At 43.9% G+C, this 18,955-nt stretch overlaps 1 protein-coding gene across 7 annotated transcripts in view; it reads left to right on the plus strand.

The window, feature by feature from the left end:
• ZNF512 (zinc finger protein 512) overlaps positions 1 to 18,955 on the plus strand; it is an 82,091-nt gene that overhangs the window by 12,644 nt on the left and 50,492 nt on the right. For 4 of the 7 annotated variants that reach the window (XM_045011470.1, XM_045011471.1, XM_045011469.1 and 1 more), the window contains exons 2-5: positions 3,587 to 3,642; positions 6,816 to 6,936; positions 15,304 to 15,499; positions 18,256 to 18,345. In XM_045011470.1, the coding sequence (XP_044867405.1) occupies positions 15,454 to 15,499; positions 18,256 to 18,345 (136 nt within the window). In that variant the 5' untranslated portion in view covers positions 3,587 to 3,642; positions 6,816 to 6,936; positions 15,304 to 15,453. Of the gene's footprint in view, positions 1 to 3,586; positions 3,643 to 6,815; positions 6,937 to 12,159; positions 12,234 to 15,303; positions 15,500 to 18,255; positions 18,346 to 18,955 lie in introns of those variants that run through there. The other 3 variants (XM_045011465.1, XM_045011467.1, XM_045011468.1) reach the window with 3 other exon arrangements.

An 18,955-nucleotide genomic window follows, 5' to 3' on the forward strand; every position in this document is an offset into this window, starting at 1 on the left:
GTAGCTGTGAGTGTGGCCACACACCAGCGCTGCTCCTACACAGCTGGATGACCAGCGCTGCAAACTACCAGCGCTGCAAACCGTAAGTGTAGCCAAGCCCTGAGAGTCTATGATTCTATGATTCAGATTCTTAAGCCTTGGGTAAAGTGCTTTAGCTATTTTTAGAAATCTCACATTGGTACTGTGATGCTCTGTACCTCAGGGGGACAGCCAGCACCCCCATGTTCATCCTTGTAAAATGATTGTTTGGTATCCAGTGCAAAGTTTGTCATGTCAGGTGTCTTTGGAAGGCTCATGATGCACTGATCATTGTTGTTATAGTAATGTTATAGGTTATAATTTCATGTATGTAGTTATGAGGCTGAAAATGTATCCCCATGGCTTAAAATAAGCCCAGGCAAAAACTCTCCAAGAGCAGAGAGGCAGTTCGCACCTCATCAGGGCGCGGATGGGACAAACCCAGCCCGACCACGCAGGAACAAAGGGTAATGGCCTAGGCAGCAACAAAAGAATCTGTTAGACTCTTGAGAGAGTCGCCCCCCTTCCTTTGGTCAGTTTGGAACTGCGAGGAGGTAATGCTCACCTGACTCTGAAGTTGGGGGTGGGCGGGGGAGGCGGCAAAGCCAAGAGGGAAGAAAGGACATGATAAAAGGGAGAGACATTTGCCAGGCTCTCTCTCTCTCCCACCTACATCTACATCTACATACACCACCACCAAGCAACTGAAGTGCTGATCAAAGGGGAGAGCCTGGCTGAAGAGCAACCAGCCAACCTGTGGTGAGAAGCATCTAAATTTGTAAGGGCACTGAAAGTGTTAAGATCAGCTTAGAATGTATTTTGCTTTTATTTAATTTGACCAAATCTGACTTGTGTTTTGACTTATAATCACTTAAAATCTATCTTTATAGTTAATAAATTTATTTGTTTATTCTACCCGAAACAATACATTTGATTTGAAGTGTGTCAGAGGCTCCCCTTGGGATAACAAGCCTGGTACATATCAATTTCTGTAAAATTGACGTCGTCATATAAGCTTGCAGCGTCCAGGGGGCATAACTGGACACTGCAAGACGGAGGTTCCTAGGGTTGTCTCTGGGACTGGAGATATTGGCTAGTGTCATTCCATTGCAAGTAGCTGGGAGCAGCTTACATGCCAGAGGCTGTGCGTGAACAGCCCAGGCGTGGGGGTTTTCACAGCAGACCAGGGTAAGGCTGGTTCCCAGAGTCAAGGATTGGCGTGACCTAGCAGATCTGGTCCAGATAACACCAGAGGGGAACATCACAGGTATCTTCTTTGCATTTGTCAAATCTGCAGTGACAGTGTTTGTAAATCAAACAACATGCTGGGTTATCATCCAAGACTGCTATAACATGAAATATATGCAGAATGTGGGTAAAACAGAGCAGGGGACATACAATTCTCCCCCAAAGAGTTCAGTCACAAATTTAATAACACTATTTTTTAACGAGCATTATCAGCATGGAAGTATGTCCTCTGGAATGGTGGCAGAAGCATGAAGTGGCATACAAATGTTTAGCATATCTGGCACGTAAATACCTTTGCAACGCTGGCTACAAATGTGCCATGCGAACTCCTGCTCTCACTTTTAGGTGACATTGTAAATAAGAAGCAGGCAGCAATATCTCCCATAAATGTAAACAAATTTGTCTTCGCGGTTGGCTGAACCAGAAGTAGGACTGAGTGGACTTGTAGGTTCTAAAATTTTACATTGTTTTGTTTGAGTGCAGTTACGTAACACAGAAATATCTACATTTGTAAATTACTTTCAGGATAGAGATTTCACTACTTGAATGACGTGAATTGTAAAATACTTTTTTTACAGTGCAAATATTTGTAATAAAAAATAATATAAAGTGAGCACTGTACACTTCTTATTCTGTGTTGTAATAGAAATCAAAATATTTGAAAATGTAGAAAAACATCCACAAATATTTAATGAATTTCAATTGGTATTCTATTGTTTAACTGTGCAATTAATAGTGATTAATTTTTTTAATCGCAGTTAATTTTTTTGAGTTAATCGTGTGAGTTAACTGTGATTGACAGCCATAATTAACTTTTTTTCACCATCCGATTCCTTAAGCATTTAAACTTTTTTTTTTTTTCTTTTTTGGACTGGTTCTGCCCACAGTGATCCACAGATCTTTCCTGACTTGTACAGTACATTTAGAAGTCAGTAGTATATGTGAATAGTGAATTATTCCGTCCATTGTGCATTTCTTTGCATTTGTCAACATTCATTTGCCAACATTCATTGACATTCATTTGCCATCGTGCTGCTCATTTCCTGTTTTGTTAGGATCCCTCTGAAGTTTCTCCCCATTGCATCTATCTCAGACCAGTCTACATAATTTGTGTCATCTGCAAATTTTGTCACCTCCCTACTAACCCCCTCCTCCAGATAATTAATACATTAAGCAAGCCCCATCCTTGAAAGGGAACTTTGTGGCACCTGTTGTTAACTTTTTGCCATGAAGAAAATTGACAATTTAGCCCTTCTCTTTGTTTTCTGTCTCTTAGCCAGTTTCTAATCCATAATAGAACTTGACCGCTCATCCTGGACCACAGCTGTTTTGTCACCTGAGTTAATCATATCTTTACTGGGCACTGGATTTGGGGAACCACTGGTGTAGCTTTTCTCAACACCGTGCCATCCATATCTTCAGTGTAGTAATGCTGTGAAGATGTAGATGTCCATCCCATTTAGAACAGGAAAGCTATACACTCTGGGTTCCTGAGCCTGAAGCACAGAGGGCTATTGAAAAAGGGTTGTGCTGACTGCTTGATATTGAAACTTACTTAGGCCTGAGATGTTACAGAGGAGGGAGGTGGAAAATGAGACTTTGGGTGGGACTAATGGTGTGCAGCTGAGGTCCTTATTCTCTCTTGGGAATTCATATGGCACCTATCACCTTGATGTCTTAAGTGCTGTCCCAACCTGGCGAGGATTCATTTGAAGCCCCTCATTTCATAATGGAGACAGATAAACTGGAGTGGAAAAAATGGCAAAAGATTTGGTGAATAAAATCCAGGAGAAAAGGTTAGGAGACAGGAGTGTATACGACCCAGAAACGATGATGGAGGGTGACAGGAGAAAAATGTTTAAGCCAGGGTAGAGACTAGTGATTCTTACTATAGAGCGAGTAAGAATAGGCTTAAACTGCGATAGAAAAAATGTTAGGAAAAAGTAATACTTTAGAAGTTGGCAAAAGTTGCTGGGGATCTGATGCAATTGCCATCAAGTGAGAAAGTCCAGGCTGAGTTTAGTCACCCATTTATTGGGAATGAATGGCTTGGGATAATGAAAACTTCATTGTGCCCCAGTGCAAGAGAAGAGATTAGATCTCCCACTGCATGGGTTGGTCCCTATTCTAATTCCTTTACAAGTTCACCTGGGTTTGAGGTCGGGACAATAACTTTTTCACTGAAGAGGACAACGCTTCCCCTTCATAAGTGATATGACAGATTAATAAGGTGCAGTTTATTATGTGAACTGAAAAACTAACACAAAAAGAAAAATCCTTATGGTACTATCCTGAATTGTTCCTCTTTCTATTTTGCTAGGATACAGGACCTGGGCACAGACAACAGAAGATCAAGAGATCTCTGGGAAACAAAAAGTATGCATACGTTTCTTGTGAAATCTGGCTAAGAACAAGGAACAAAGCTGAGAAATTCTCACTGCAGAGTTCCATCCCCTCCTTTTAACAATGTCCTTAACCTTAAGGGCTATATAAATGGCACATTTTCCATAGCTTATCTAGGGCCTGGATTGAGCTGGCTCCCAGGGGTCACCATACCCCATTAATTGTAAGATTTTGTTTTAGGGGATTCTTGAGTAGGAGTAGAGAGATTATTTTATCTCTGTATTTGGTACTGGTGCAACTGCTGCTGGAATATTGTTTCCAGTTCTGGTGTCCACAATTCAAGAAGGATGTTGATAAACTGCAGAGAAGAGCAACAAAGAATAACTAAAGGATTAGAAAACAGACCTTATAGTGATAGGCTCAAAGAGCTCAAGCTATATAGTTTAGCAAAGAGAAGATTTAAGGGGTGACTTAATCCCAGTCTATAAGTACCTACATGGGGAACAAATATTTAATAATGGGCTCTTCGGTCTATTAGAGACAGGCATAACATGGCTGGAAGCTGAAGCTAGACAAATTCAGACTGGAAATAAGATGTTCATTTTTAATGGTGAGAATAATTAACCACTGGAACAACTTACCAAGCATTGTGGTGAATTCTCCATCACTGACAATTTTTTCTAAAATATATGCTCTAGGAATTATTTTGGGGAAGTTCTGTGGTCTGTGTTGTACAGAAGGTCAGACTAGATCAGCGGTTCTCAAACTTCATTGCACTGCGACCCTCTTCTGATGGCAAAAATTACTACACGATCCCAGGAGGGGGGACCAAAGCCTAAGCCCCGCCACCTTGGGTTGAGGGGCCAAAGCCCGAACCCCACCACCCCCGGGAGGAGAAGCCAAAGTCAAAGCCCAACAGCTTCAGCCCTAGGTGGGGGGCCTGTAACCTGAGCCTCGCCACCCAGGGCTGAAGCCCTTGGGATCTGGAGGATGGCGTGGACTGCACTCTCAGCAAGTTTGCAGATGACACTAAACTGGGAGGAGTGGTAGACACGCTGGAAGGTAGAGATAGGATACAGAGGAACCTAGACAAATTAGAGGATTGGGCCAAAAGAAACCTGATGAAGTTCAACAAGGACAAGTGCAGAGTCCTGCACTTAGGACAGAAGAATCCCATTCACTGTTACAGACTAGGGACTGAATGGCTAGGCAGCAGTTCTGAAGAAAAGGACCTAGGGGTTACAGTGGACGAGAAGTTGGATATGAGTCAACAATGTGCCCTTGTTGCCAAGAAGGCTAACGGCATTTTGGGCTGTATAAGTAGGGGCATTGCCAGCAGGTCGAGGGACGTGATCATTCCCATCTATTCGACATTGGTGAGGCCTCATCTGGAGTACTGTGTCCAGTTTTGGGCCACACACTACAAGAAGGATGTGGAAAAATTGGAGAGAGTCCAGTGGAGGGCAACAAAAATAGTTAGGGGGCTGGAGCACATGACTTATGAGGAGAGGCGGAGGGAAGTGGGATTGTTTAGTCTGCAGAAGAGAAGAATGAGGAGGGATTTGATAGCTGCTTTCAACTACCTGAAAGGGGGTTCCAAAGAGGATGGATCTAGACTGTTCTCCATGGTAGCAGATGACAGAACAAGGAGTAATGGTCTCAAGTTGCAGTGGGGGAGGTTTAGGTTGGATATTAGGAAAAACTTTTTCACTAGGAGGGTGGTGAAACACTGGAATGGGTTCCCTAGGAGGTGGTGGAATCTCCTTCCTTGGAGGTTTTTAAGATCAGGCTTGACAAAGCCCTGGCTGGGATGATTTAGTTGGGAATTGGTCCTGCTTTGAGTAGGGGGTTGGACTAGATGACCCCTGAGGTCCCTTCAAACCTGGATATTCTATGATTTTGTGACTCCACACCATGCTGCCAGATTGGTGGGGGATATTTGTTTTCCTTCAGTTCCTCTTCTATTCTCTGTGCAAATCCCATTTACATGTGCTTTGCAGAAGATAGGGGCCACATTTGGTCTTATGAAAGTTCTGAACATCTTAGACAACCAACAATTTAAATGTTGTCATTGAAAAATATTTAGCTGCTGATCATATTAGTGGAAACAGCCAAGTACTTCAGGGTTGTGGGCAGAATTTGAGAAGAAGAGAGCACACCACTCCCTCCATCTGACCTCAGGTGGTAGCAGGTCATTTATAGGAGACATTATTTAGCTCTAAACCCCAATTCAGAAAGTCTTAATATAGAGTAAATCACAGGACTTGTTATGATGCTGTCTTCTGAGCCACAAGCCATGCTAACTAAAGGAGCAGTTGCCACAAGTATAAAACATTATTTGTGTATTTGCAGCTCATGCTGTAAAAGCTCTCAAATTGTGGTGTGTGCAGCAAATGTCCACTAGTGGCAAGACTGAGCAACTGTGCAGTCTGCACCTATAGCATGATGACAGACTCTGGCTTTATTTTCTTACAAAGAACTCTCTGGAGGTGTATTCTCTGGTAGTACTGGTGGTGCAATAGCCTCTTGTGGCAGCTGCTGATTCACTCCATAACCTGGCATTTACATCTCTTTGGAAGGCTATTATTAAATCAGCTCTGACCTGGAGTGTGGATTTGAATGGCCCCTTTTCATAGATTACAGAAGGGATCATTGTGATCATCTAGTCTGACCTCCTGTATAGCACAGACCAGAGTACATCTCCAAAATAATTCCTAGACCAGATCTTTCAGAAAAATATCTAATCTTGATTGAAAAATTGTCAGTGATGGAGAATCCACCATGACCCTTAGTAAGTTGTTCCAATGGAAGTGCTCTCACTGTTCAGCTTTTACACCTTATTTTCAGTCTGAATTTGTCTAGTCCGGCTATACCTAGACAATTTGAACGTCCCGCTATACCTTTCTCTAATTATTCCACGTGTAGGTACTTAGAGTATAGTCAAGTCACCCCTTAACATTTTCTTTTTAAACTAAGTAGATTGAGTTCCTTGAGTCTGTCACTATAAGGCTTATTTTCTAAACCCATAATCGTTTAATCGTTCTTGTGGCTCTTCTCTGAACCCTCTGCAATTGATCAATATCCTTCTTGAATTGTGGACACCAGACCTTGACACAGTATTAGAGCAGTGGTTGCACCTGTGCCAAATACAGAGGTAAAATAACATCTTTGCTCCTACTGAAGATTATCTAATTTGTGCATTTCAGGATTGCATTAGCTCTTTTGGCCACAGCACCACACTGGGGACCTCATGTTCGCCTGACTATCCACCAGGACCCCCAAATCATTTTCAGAGTCACTGCTTCGCAGGATAGAGTACCCCATCCTGTAAGTATGGCCTCCATTCTTTGCTCTTAGATGTATACATTACATTTAGCCATATTAAAATGCATATTGTATGCTGGCACCCAATTTACCAAGCGATCCAGATTGCTCTGTGTCAGCGACTTATCCTCTTCCTTATTTATCACTCTCGCAATTTGTGTTATCTGCAAACTTTCAGTGCTAATTTTATGCCTTCTTCCAGGTCATTAATAAAAAATGTTTAAATAGAATAGGGCCAAGAATAGGTCCCTGTGGTACCCCAGTAGACACCACACCCATTTGATGATAATTTCCTATTTACAATTACATTTTGAGACATCTCAGCCAGCTTTTAATCCATTAATATATGCCATGTTAATTTTATCTTGTCAGTTTTTTATTCAAAATGTGTTGAGTACCAAGTCAAGTACCTTACAGAAATCTATGGTACATCAATACTATTACCTTTATCAACCAAATTTGTAATCTCTCACACACAAAAAATAGTTTGACAGGATCTGTTTTCCATAAATCCATGTTGATGGCTTTTCTTGCCCTCCTTTAATTCTTTATTAATTAAGTCCCGTATCAGCCACTCCATTATCTTGCCTGGGATCCGTGTCAGACTAGCAGGCCTATAATCACCCAATCATCTCTTTTAAAAATATTAGGAGAAAGCCAATCTTCTGGAACTTCACTGCTGTTCCAAGACTTATTAAAAATCAACATTAATGATCCAGTAAGCTCTCAGTTAGCTCTTTTAAAACTCATGGATGCAAGTTATCCAGACCTACTGATTTTAAAATGTCTGACTTCAGTAGCTGCTGTTTAACACCCTCCTGAGGTACTAATGGAATAGAAAGAGTGTTATCATATAATATGACATCTGTTTTTTGTTGTTTTTGTTTTTACCCAAATAGAGAGCGGAAACATTTACCGAATACTTCTGCCTTTTCTGTGTTATATTTGATGAGTCTATCATTTCCAATTAGTAATGCCTTGTTAAGATTCTTTTTTCTGCAATATACTTTAAAAAATTCTTCTTGTTCTTAATTCTGCTGTCCATAGAGTTCTCCTTGTGTCCCTTTGCTTCCCTTATCAATTTTCTACAATTCCTAGCTTCTGATTTATATTCATTGCTATCAACTTCCCCCTTCTTCCATTTGTTTATATATATAATATATATAGCTGTCTTCACTTTTCTTCTAAACCAAATTCTTTTTTAACCAATCCAGCCTTCTTCCTCAGTTGTGGCTTTTTGAGCAACTAATAAAGTGTTCTTAAACAATTCCAAATGACCAGTCACATTTTTTGATTAAATTCTTCCTCCAAGTTGATTTGGCTCATAATTGTTTTCAGCTTTGTGAAATGGGTCCTTTTAAAGCCCCAGGTATATATATGTATATCACTGATCTGGACTTTAGTGTGCAAACAGAACATAAATGTGATCAAGTCATGATAACTTGTACTGAAGTTATTGTTAATTTTTAGTTCTGTGATCAGTTCCTCTTTATCTGTCAAGATGAGGTCTCATATAGACTGCTTTCATGTTGGATGTAATGCTTTCTGGGTTAGGAAATTTAGAAATACCAAGGATGTTTTAATACTGGCATCATGAGACCTCCAGCATACATTACTCATACTGAAGTATCCCAGGATCACACAGCTATTTTTCCTACACGTTATAGGACCCACTCATCCTGTTCACTAGTGTGATTTGGTGGTCTGTAGCAGACATAGATCGATACCCCATCTTGTGCTCTATCTGTTAGGACATTGATTCGTAAATATTCAAGATAATTTTCTTCCTGGTTATCAATAATAGGAAAGAGGTAATGCCATTTTGGACATAGTGCCACTCCCCCTCCAAATTAATCGCAATTAATCACACTTATAACAATAGAATACCAATTTAAATTTATTAAATATTTTTGAATGTTTTTCTACATTTTCAATATTGATTTCAATTACAACACAGCATACAAAGTGCACAGTGCTCACTTTATATTATTATTTTTCATTACAAATATATGCACTGTAAAAATGACAAACAAAAGATATACACCTCTACCCTGATATAACGCGACCCGATATAACACGGGTTCGCATACAACATGGTAAAGCTCTGACACGCTGCCCTGAGCAGTGTGTTAAGGGTACCGGGCCAGACCGGGGCCGAGGGATTTGATAAGGGGCAGAGGGTCTAGAGGTGGTCAGGGGCTTTCCCCCTGCCCCCCTCCAGGGACTGGGGGGCAGGAGCTGTGGGAGGGCACTTTTGGGGGCCCCGCAATCCCAGAATGGCCCAGGGGATTAGCGGGGGGCCGGGAGCAGCCCGCTCTGCTTCCCTCACCTCAGCCCCAGCCCCAGCCGTGTCGCTTGGGGGAGGGGGTTTGGGGGAAGGGATCATTCCTCCTGCCCCCTCCCCCGCACTCACTAGCAGTGGCGGAAGCGGAGCAGTCCGGCCCCAGCCCGCTCCACTCTGCCAGCTCCCAGCCGCAGTGGTCCGCTTCTCGCCGCAGGTGAGTATGGGAGCCGTCCTTTCCCTAACCTCCCTGCACTCACCAGCGGCGGGAAGCAGAGCACCACGGCTGGGAGGTGGCAGAGTGGAGCGGGCTAGGGCCGCGGCGCTCCGCTTCCTGCCGCTGGTAAGTGCGGAGGCCATCCTTTCCCCAACCTCCCTGCATTCACCGGTGGCGGGAAGCAGAGCAGCCCAGCCCCAGCCAGCTCCACTCCGCCAGCTCCCAGCCGTGGCGCTCCACTTCCCACCACAGGTGAGTGCAGGACCTTTCCCCAGCTGCCTCCCAGCGACATGGCTGGGGCCGGAGCAAGGAAAGCGGAGCGGGCTGGGGCCGCATTGCTCTGCTTCCCACCACAGGTGAGTGCGGGGGAGCATCCTTTCCCCAATCTCCCTGCACTCACCAACGGCGGGAAGCATAGCACCGCAGCTGGGAGCTGGCGGAGTGGAGCGGACTGAGGCCGGGCTGCTCTGCTTCCCATTGCTGCCGGTGACTGCCTGTCAGGGGGCAGGGGGAGAGGAGGTGGATAGGGGTCGGAGCAGTCAGGGGACAGGGGGGTTGGGTAGGGGGTGGGATCCTGGGGGTGATTAGGGACAGGGGTCTCTGGAGGGAGCGGTCAGGGAACCGGGGGTGGGGGTGGGGGAGGCAAAGCAAGTTTGATATAATACAGTCTCACCTATAATGCGGTGAGATTTTTTTTGTGTCCCGAGGACCACGTTATATCAGGGTAGAGATGTAGTATTTTTCAATTCACCTCATAAAAGTACTGAAGTGCAAACTGTAAAAATGATAAACAAAAGAAATATTATTTTTTCAGTTTGCCTCATACAAGTACTGAAGTGCAATCTCTTTATCGTAAAAGTGTAATTTACAAATGCAGATTATTTTTTTTTTGGTTACATAACTGCACTCAAAAACAAAACAGTGTAAAACTTTAGAGCCTACAAGTCCACTCAGTCCTACTTCTTATTCTGCTAATCGCTAAGACAAACAAGTTTGTTTACACTGATGGGAGATACTGCTGCCTGCTTCTTATTTACAATGTCACCTGAAAGTGAGATCAGGTGTTCGCATGGCACTTTCATAGCTAGCATTGCAAGATATTTACATGCCAAATATGCTAAACATTCGTATACCCCTTCATGGTTCGGCTACCATTCCAGAGGACATGCTTCCATGCTGATGATGCTCGTTAAAAAAATAATGCATCAATTAAATTTGTGACTGTACTTCCTGGGGGGAGAATTGTGTGTCATCTTCTCTGTTTTACCCGCATTCTGCATATATTTCATGTTATAACAGTCTCGAATGATGACCCAGCACATGTTCTTAAAACGAACATTTCACAGCAGATTTGGCAAAACGCAAAAAAAGGTACCGATGTGAGATTTCTAAAAATAGCTACAGCACTAGACTCAAGGTTTAAGAATCTGAAGTGCTGTCCAAAATCTGAGAGGGACGAAGTGTGGAGCTCGCTTTCAGCAGTCTTAAAAGAGTGACACTCAGATGCGGAAACTACAGAACCCGAACCACCAAAAAGGACAATCAACCACCTGCTGGTGGCATCTGACTCAAATGATGACAAATGAACATGCATCGCTCCACTCTGCTTTGGATTATTATGAAGCAGAACTCATCATCAGCATGGAAGCATGTCCTCTGGAATGGTGGTTAAAGCATGAAGGGACATATGACTCTTTAGCACATCTGGCAGATAAATATCTTGCAATGCCAGCTACAACAGTGCCATGCAAACGCCTGTTCTCGCTTTCAGGTAACATTGTAAACAAGAAGCAGGCAGCATTATGTCCCGCAAATTGTAATCAACCTTGTTTTTCTGAGTAATTGGCTGACCAAGAAGTAGGACTGAGTGGACTTGTAGGCTCTGAAGTTTTACACTGTTTTGTTTTTGAATGCAGCTTTTTTTACATAATTCTACATTTGTAAGTTCAGCTTTCATAATAGAGATTGCACTACAGTACTTGTATGAGATTAATTGAAAAATACAGTGTTTTTGTTTACAGTGCAAATATTTGTAATAAAAAATAAATAGAAAGTGAGCACTGTGCACTTTGTATTCTGTGTTGTAACTTAAATTAATATATTTGAAAATGTAGTAAACATCCAAAAATATTTTAAATAAATGGTATTCTGTTGTTGAACAGCATGATTAATTGCAATTAATTTTTTTAATCCCGCGACAGCCCTAATTTCTACTCTTCATGTCCTTTGGTTCCTTAATTAATTTTGTTCTCAACATCTCAATTGTGTGCTGAGTGCTCATATCTTCCCTCTTTTTACCCCCTCCACTCCCCTGCTCCTTTTGTTATTAGTTTAATGTCCTCCTGACTACTCCAGCCAGCCTGTCTTCCTTCCAAACTATTCAGCCACTCGCCACGTAGATGGTAGACCAACTTTCCACAAAACCAAAACCTTTCACCACCTACGTAGCCAGCGGTTCACTTCTAGAATCTTCTGCCTGAGGTCTTCCTTTGTTTGTAGGACATGAAGAATCTGAGAGAAGATCTCTTGGTCATTCTTCTTCAGCAAGTTTCTGAGTTCCTTGATGTCATCTATTTATCTGCAAGAGATCCCGCGACACACGGTCATTATTGCAGATATGAAGCAACACCAATGGATCCAATCCTGTTGACTTCAAAAGCCTGTCCTACTGTTTGCCTGTTCCTTGCAGAATGTTTGGATTCTTCTTCATATTGAATCTCCAACAAAGATAGACTGTCTTCCTTGGACAGTTGGAGGACTCTGTGATTTTTCTTATAGGTTAGGCTGAGCAGTTTTCCACAGGTGTGTCCCATACAGCTCTCCATTCCCTTGGACCAACTGGATCATGAGAGGTGTCGTCCACAGTTTCCTTATTTTGGATGTGGTATCATTTGGAAACTTATAGCTGTGGAATTCCTTACAGTCCTGTAGAATGTCACTTTGACCTCTTGCCTCCAGTGGTTATGAGCTCCAAGGCCTCCTTTTTGACTTCCTCTCTCTCCAGCTCCTCGGTGGCAAGTTCCTTTCTTTCTTTAATCAGGGATGCTGATGCTTCCTGAGCCTAACTATCTGGGATGTCCTCAGCTTCTCTGATTCTCAGTAGCATTTCTACTTGCTCACATTCCCTTTCCAAATGCCCTCTGAAACTCCCTATTAGCTGTCTCTGTTTATGGCTTTCAAGTTCACCTGACAAGTGACTCTTTATAGTCCAAATCTCCTTGCTTAGCTCAGCTTAGCTCCGCCCCTCCCCACCAAGGAGCAATTAACCACTCAGAGACCGCAAACAACAGAGTTGATCAAAGCCCCCAGGGTTAGAGCTGTGCGGCCTTTACCAAGGCACCAGCAAACAAGCCTGTCTCATCTACTTACTCAAGGGCCCACAACCCAGCTATGCAGCCTGTACACAGAGAGCAAATAAACAGTCAAACAACCAACCCACAGACAGACCAAACACACCACTCATGCAGTCCCACTACCTTCAAGCACAGAGTCCCCAGTGACGCCCTCCAGAACTCCACTGTTAGATGCAGCTATCTATTTGTGGCTTTTGGATTCACCTAGTACGTGACTTTTTATACCAAATCTCCCTGCCTAGCCAGCGCAGCTCCACTCCTCACCACCAGGGAGCTGTTGACCACTCAGACTGCAAACAGCAGTGCTGATGAAAGCTCCAAGTGACCTTTACCAAGGCACTAACCAACAGACCTCTGTCAGATGCCTACTCAGGCCCATGACCCTGGCCCTTGCCAAGGATGAAAAGTGTTAAAAATCGTCAGAAGAGTAAACATTCTCTTCTGAAGATTTTGAAGCTGTAATGAATTAGTGGTTTGAGCATTGGCCTGCTAAACCCAGGGTTGTGAGTTCAGTCCTTGAGGGGACCATTATAGGGATCTGGGGAAAAAATCTGTCTGGGGATTGGCCCTGCTTTGAGCAGGAGGTTGGACTAGATGACCTCCTGAGGTCCCTTCGAACCCAGATACTCTATGAATTAGGTGGATCCACTCCTGCTCAGAGTGTTTAAGGGCTAGGCTGACACACACCCCCCTGCTTCAAATGCACTTGCGTAGCTCTCCTTAATGTCTGTGAAGTGTATGTAGAACAATAACTTCCTTTTAGATGTGTGAGAGACAGGGTGGGGGAGGTAATAGCTTTCAAGCTACACGGAGCTCTTCCTCAGTTCTGGGAAAGGTACTCTGAGTGTCGCAGCTAAATACATATTCCAAGGGACCATTTGAGTTGAAGTGGTCTGTTAACACCCCTGTAGTCATAGGACAAAATAAGCCATAAATCCAGTGCTTTATTAAGACCATGATTTTTAGGCTAGGTCTACACTAGAGACCTTACAGCAGCAGAGCTGTACTAATGCAGCTGCGCCACTGTAAGATCTCTCATGTAGCCGCTCTGTGCCAATGGGAAAAGCTCTCCCATCGACATAATTAAACCACCCCCAATGAGCGGCGATAGCTATGTCGGCAGAAGAGCATCTCCCACCAACATAGTGCTGTCCACATCGGTGCTTCTGTCTATGTAACTTTTGTTGGTGGTAATCTGCGGGGTCTCCGGCGGGGGGGGAGGGGGTGCATAGGGGAGCTGATGGGGGGGGGGGGCTGCCAGCTGTGGACAAAGCAGGCAGCCAAACAACGTTATAGTGAATTGAGCAGGGACGTAAGATCGAAACAACATTAAGCGAGCCGACGTTAAGTGGGGAGTTACTGTATTTAGCTGTGACACTCTTATACTCCTGGGGGCATTCTGCACCAAAAATTAAAAATTCTGCACACTATATTTTAAAATTCTGCATATTTTATTTGTCAAATAACTGTGCAATCATGTCAGTTTCATTTATTTTGGTAATCTATTTCAAAATATCTGTCAGCATGTCTGTAATAATCCACACACACACACAAATTCCTCCAGGAGTAGAGTTAAAGAAACCCCTACAGCAACCCAGTTTCTGTTTCTCTGCCCCCTGCAGTCCTTATTCCTGCATCCCCTCTTTCTCAGAGCCCAGCTGCGGACTCCCTCCCCCCCCCCCCTCCCCAGGAGCTCAGGGAGCCAGAGGAAGAAACAGCCAGGTGCTGAGTCCTGGGCTTGTATGGAGTTTCCTGCAGGATGCTTCCTTCCTTCAGGGCATGTTGAGAACTGTAGCTGCTGAGAACCCTCCAGCTCCCTCCCCCTCCCAGCAGGATCTTCTATTTGTGAGCTGAGTTCTTCTGGGTCCAGCAGCCCCTAGTGGCAGCCAGCAGCTCTGCAGCCCATTTCTGTGGGGAGAAAAATGAAATTCTGCGTGTACAACATTAATTTCTGAGCAAATTATGCATTGCATAGTGGTGCAGAATTCCCCCAAGAGCAACTTGGTACCTTTCACAGACCCGAAGAAGAGCACTGTGTAGCTCAAAAATTTGTCTGTCTCAGCAACAGAAATTGGTCTACTAAAAGATATTACTTACCCACCTTGTCTCTCACATATCCTGGGACCGACCACAGCACCATCAACACAGTAGACAACATTCAGGATGTCTGTCCTGCAGACTGTATTCTATCTTGCCTCTGTTTCCTTATATTCCCCTGTCTGTCTGTATCCATCTGTTATCTCCTGTCTTATACTTAGATTGTCAGCTCTTTGGGGCAGAGACTGCCTTCTTTTTCTGTGTTTGTATAGTGGGTAGCCCACTGAGGTCCGGGTCCATGACTGGGCTCCTAGACACTACATTACTATTAATAAAAACAAAATTAGAAGGTTTACTGTGGGGTGGGCTTGAAGACTGGTTGTGAAGATGAAAGCAGCATGCTCTGCCATGAGACTCGTATCGGCATGTGTGCATGTACGCATCTTGATGATTGTTTTATATCTAGGATTTTTTTTTTCTAGGTCCGAGGAGTTTGAAACTAGTCTCCTAGGGTCGGACAATAACAATGAGTGCTTCAGTGATTCTTCTTCTACCTATTCCAAGGGTCGAGTGAACGGGAGCTCAGAATCTGGGGCAAGCGGGCTATTCGCAGACCCACTGACTGGCTGGAAATGAGGGGAATAAAAACCAATATTAATAAATCCTCAGAGAAGAAAGGTACTTTAGAGCCCTTAGTACTGGGCACAGCTGTCTTCTCATTGATTCTTTTAATCAAGATTGAATGTCTTTCTGAAAGATATGCTACAGTTCAACCACAAGTTATGGTCTCAATAGTGTCTTTTCTAGGTTACGGAAGAATAACTGTCTCCACTGCAGAACTTACTGGTAAAATTCTATGGTCAGTTTTGTGCAGAAGGTCAGGCTAAATGATCTGGCCTTTAAGATCAATGAAACTATGACTACAGGTCTGCTTTATCTGTGCGTGAGAGCTCTACCAGTGTTTCAGGAGAATGCTTTGCATAGGAATTTTAAAACTAGGCTAGAAAATAGAAGTAACACTAGAACATATACAAAAGAGAGCAAGCCAGCAGTGGTCCTGAAGGTTAGAAACTGGCACCAAGTTGTCTTTTCCATTTCTAACGTCTGTTGTTTTCTGATTTAGAATGGGCTAGGGCCTTTTGTGTGGATGTACTAATGCATCTTGCATGTCATATCCCATGAGATGAAACCTGTTAGGGGAAGACCTCTGATATTTAGGTATCTATAGTGGATGAAAATGGGGGCAGTGTGAAAGGAGGCATGAACTTGGCTGAGAAGGTTCTGCATGTGTAGGGATTGGTCATATGTTGGTTGAAAACTTGTCTTTGAGACACCAGTACACAGCAGGGGAAAAATCTCAGTATTGCTAGCCCCAGGCATTCAAATATCATGAAATTGACTTAAAAATCGTTTTTTAAAAAGTTTGTTTCTTTGGATTTTCCTTTTGGCTTTTGAGCTCTTAAATCCATTTGGGTGCAACCATGAGAGTAGAACCTTGTTGGGTTTTTTTAATATGAAAGTAGATCACTCCAAGAGCTGGGACTTTAAGACAAACACAAAATATATCACAAGAGTCATGCTAAAACAATGAGAGTTGGTAATCCTGATTTTTGAGAGGAAAGATCCCATGTGTGTGCTGCATCAGCATTTGTGTCCTATGTGTGGGTTTCTTCCTCCAGTGCCTAAGGAGGGGCGGGGGGGGGAGCCCTGTCTGTGTTCATGGTGTCTCAGTGCCTTACAGCAAGCAGAATACAAACTAGGCAGTAGTGGGTGGTCAGATGAGCCTTCCTAGAATCTCTTCTGTTATGGATGAGGAGCTTCCCCCCTGAGAATGGCTGTGGTGGGCAGGTGATTTACATGAGCCAATGCAAACTCTGTAGCAGTCTCTGCAGCAGTTTCATGACTAATGGGGACCTGACTGGAAATTTTGGGAGCAGCAGCTGAGGGTCAGTTTTAAGTGCTGGTTGCCAGTTCCTTGTTCTGGACATGTGCCTCAGGATCCCAAATAAGGGGCTCCTCCCTGCATCTTTTCTCCTGATTTGGCCCCCATTTCCATGCATATTACAGAGGAGCAAACTCTTCCAGAAGGTGTTTTATACTCCTTCTCTCAAACTTTCCAGTGCATTCTCCATCCTCTTGGTTTTGGCAGTGGGGTGTGTGTGACTTCTCTTTTTCTGCGTAGAACTGGGGAGCAGTGCGGCACTTGCAGTCCTCTCAAGGACCTGCAAAAAATTCTACCTTCCTGACAGAACAACCACTGGTTCAGTGTTCCCCACTTAATTAACCCCTTTTCCACATGTTGAGTCTTCCCTTGGCTTCCCTTTGACTAGGATTGTGTGCAGTTCGGCCACTATGAAACTCAGGGACAAAGCATGTTGAGTATCCATTACAGAAGGAGTTCATCCAAAACCTAACAACTTTCTGGTTCTGATCTGTACTAACCACTAAATCAGTTTCAGCTCTAGCTGAGGGTTGGACAGGGTGACCCACTTGTTATTTCTTAGTGTAGACAGGGCCCAGGTCTTCAGCCTTGTTCCTCATAAGGCCCCGAGGTGCATGTGGCTGTTCTGTGTTACTGCCTACCTGGCTGTGAGCAGTTGGTGATGTTACCCTTCAGATCTCTGACTGTTCTTTCTGGCTCTCATGTCAGCTGTACTCCTTGTCTCCCACTTGCGCACAAGTAGTTGCTTCCTGTTTTAGGGTAAGCTGGCCCTTTAAAAGGGTTGGGGCTCAGTTGCACCTATGCCATACTTTTAGTTTGCCTCCCCAGGAGGAGGAAATAAGCGAAGTCATATGACTAAACTAGTCATGGTGGGGAAATAAGGGGAGCTGGTGATTCAGTCATAGAGGGACTGCAGAGAGAACAGCCCTGGGAGTCAGTGCTGTATAAAAGAGTGTGTTGGAGGGAATCTGGGAGGGATGAAAGATTAGGAAGAGAGCAGTGGGTTGGAGGGACAGGACGCAGAAAGCCTAGTTGTTTGTGTTCCCAGGAATGGGAATGCATTGAAGAGGTGAATATGAGTTCCCCCATGCTGCCACCTAGCAGGGAGCTGTAATGACCCCTGAGAACGAGGGGAAGATAGAGAGACTGAACAGAGCCCAGGTGGGGCTAGAGCTGAGCCCAGGAGAAGGGCAGGGTTGGAAGGGAAGATAGACCCTTGGGAAGGAAAGGCTGTGCCCAGCTTAATAGCAAGGCAGAAGACTATTTTGGCTCTGTGTTGGTTTGGACTTTGATATGCCAGAAGGGGTGTGGATTTTTTGGGACTTGGCCACAGAGCTAAGTCACCTCAGCAACCAAACCATGTTGAAGACTGAGAGAGCATCACTGGAGATAAGGGGAAACTGAAGCAACGGATGGAGATCGGCTAGGTGTGATGTTACACTCCCTGAGCCTCAGCAGGACTGACCTGTCTTCATTCTCTGACACCTCACAGGAGAATCACCTTCCAGAGGAAAGAGGAAATCTGAGCGAGAGGATGATGAAGATTATGAAGAATTTTCCAGAAAGAAGCAGAAAGTTCCTGGTAATATGAATAACTTGTAGTTCCTAGCCACAGACCTGTGTGTGCTCTCAGCTTCCTATGTTGTTACCATGTGCTGCTGGAGCCACGGTGCTTGATAGCAGTTGTCTGCTGCTTGCCCTTGGGTACAGTTCAAAATGTTGTTACGGTTTATGAAGCATTGAATGGCCTTAGTATTAGTTTCCTGAAAAGAATGGAGGAAGGGATTGATCAGGAAAGAAAGGTATGTCGTGGAGGTCAAAACATAGGGATAAAGTGAGAATTGCCAAAAGTCAGGCTGGGGGGAGGGATAGCTCAGAGGTTTGAGCATTGGCCTGCTAAACCCACAGTTCTGAGTTCAATCCTTGAGGGGGCCACTTAGGAATCTGGGGCAAAAATCAGTACTTGGCCCTGCTAGTGAAGGCAGGGGGCTGGACTCAATGACCTTTCAAGGTCCCTTCCAGTTCTAGGAGATTGGTGTATCTCCAATTATTATTATTATTATTTGAGTTAAAAATTAAATTAAAACAAGCAGTACAAAATTCTTTAGACATATAAATAAAAGAGAATAAAAAGACAGGAAGTGCAACCACTATGGAAGGAGGAAAGATTAAGAATAATCTAGGTATGGCCC

This window comes from Mauremys mutica, chromosome 3 (genome assembly GCF_020497125.1).
Source record: "Mauremys mutica isolate MM-2020 ecotype Southern chromosome 3, ASM2049712v1, whole genome shotgun sequence".
NCBI lineage: Eukaryota > Metazoa > Chordata > Testudines > Geoemydidae > Mauremys > Mauremys mutica.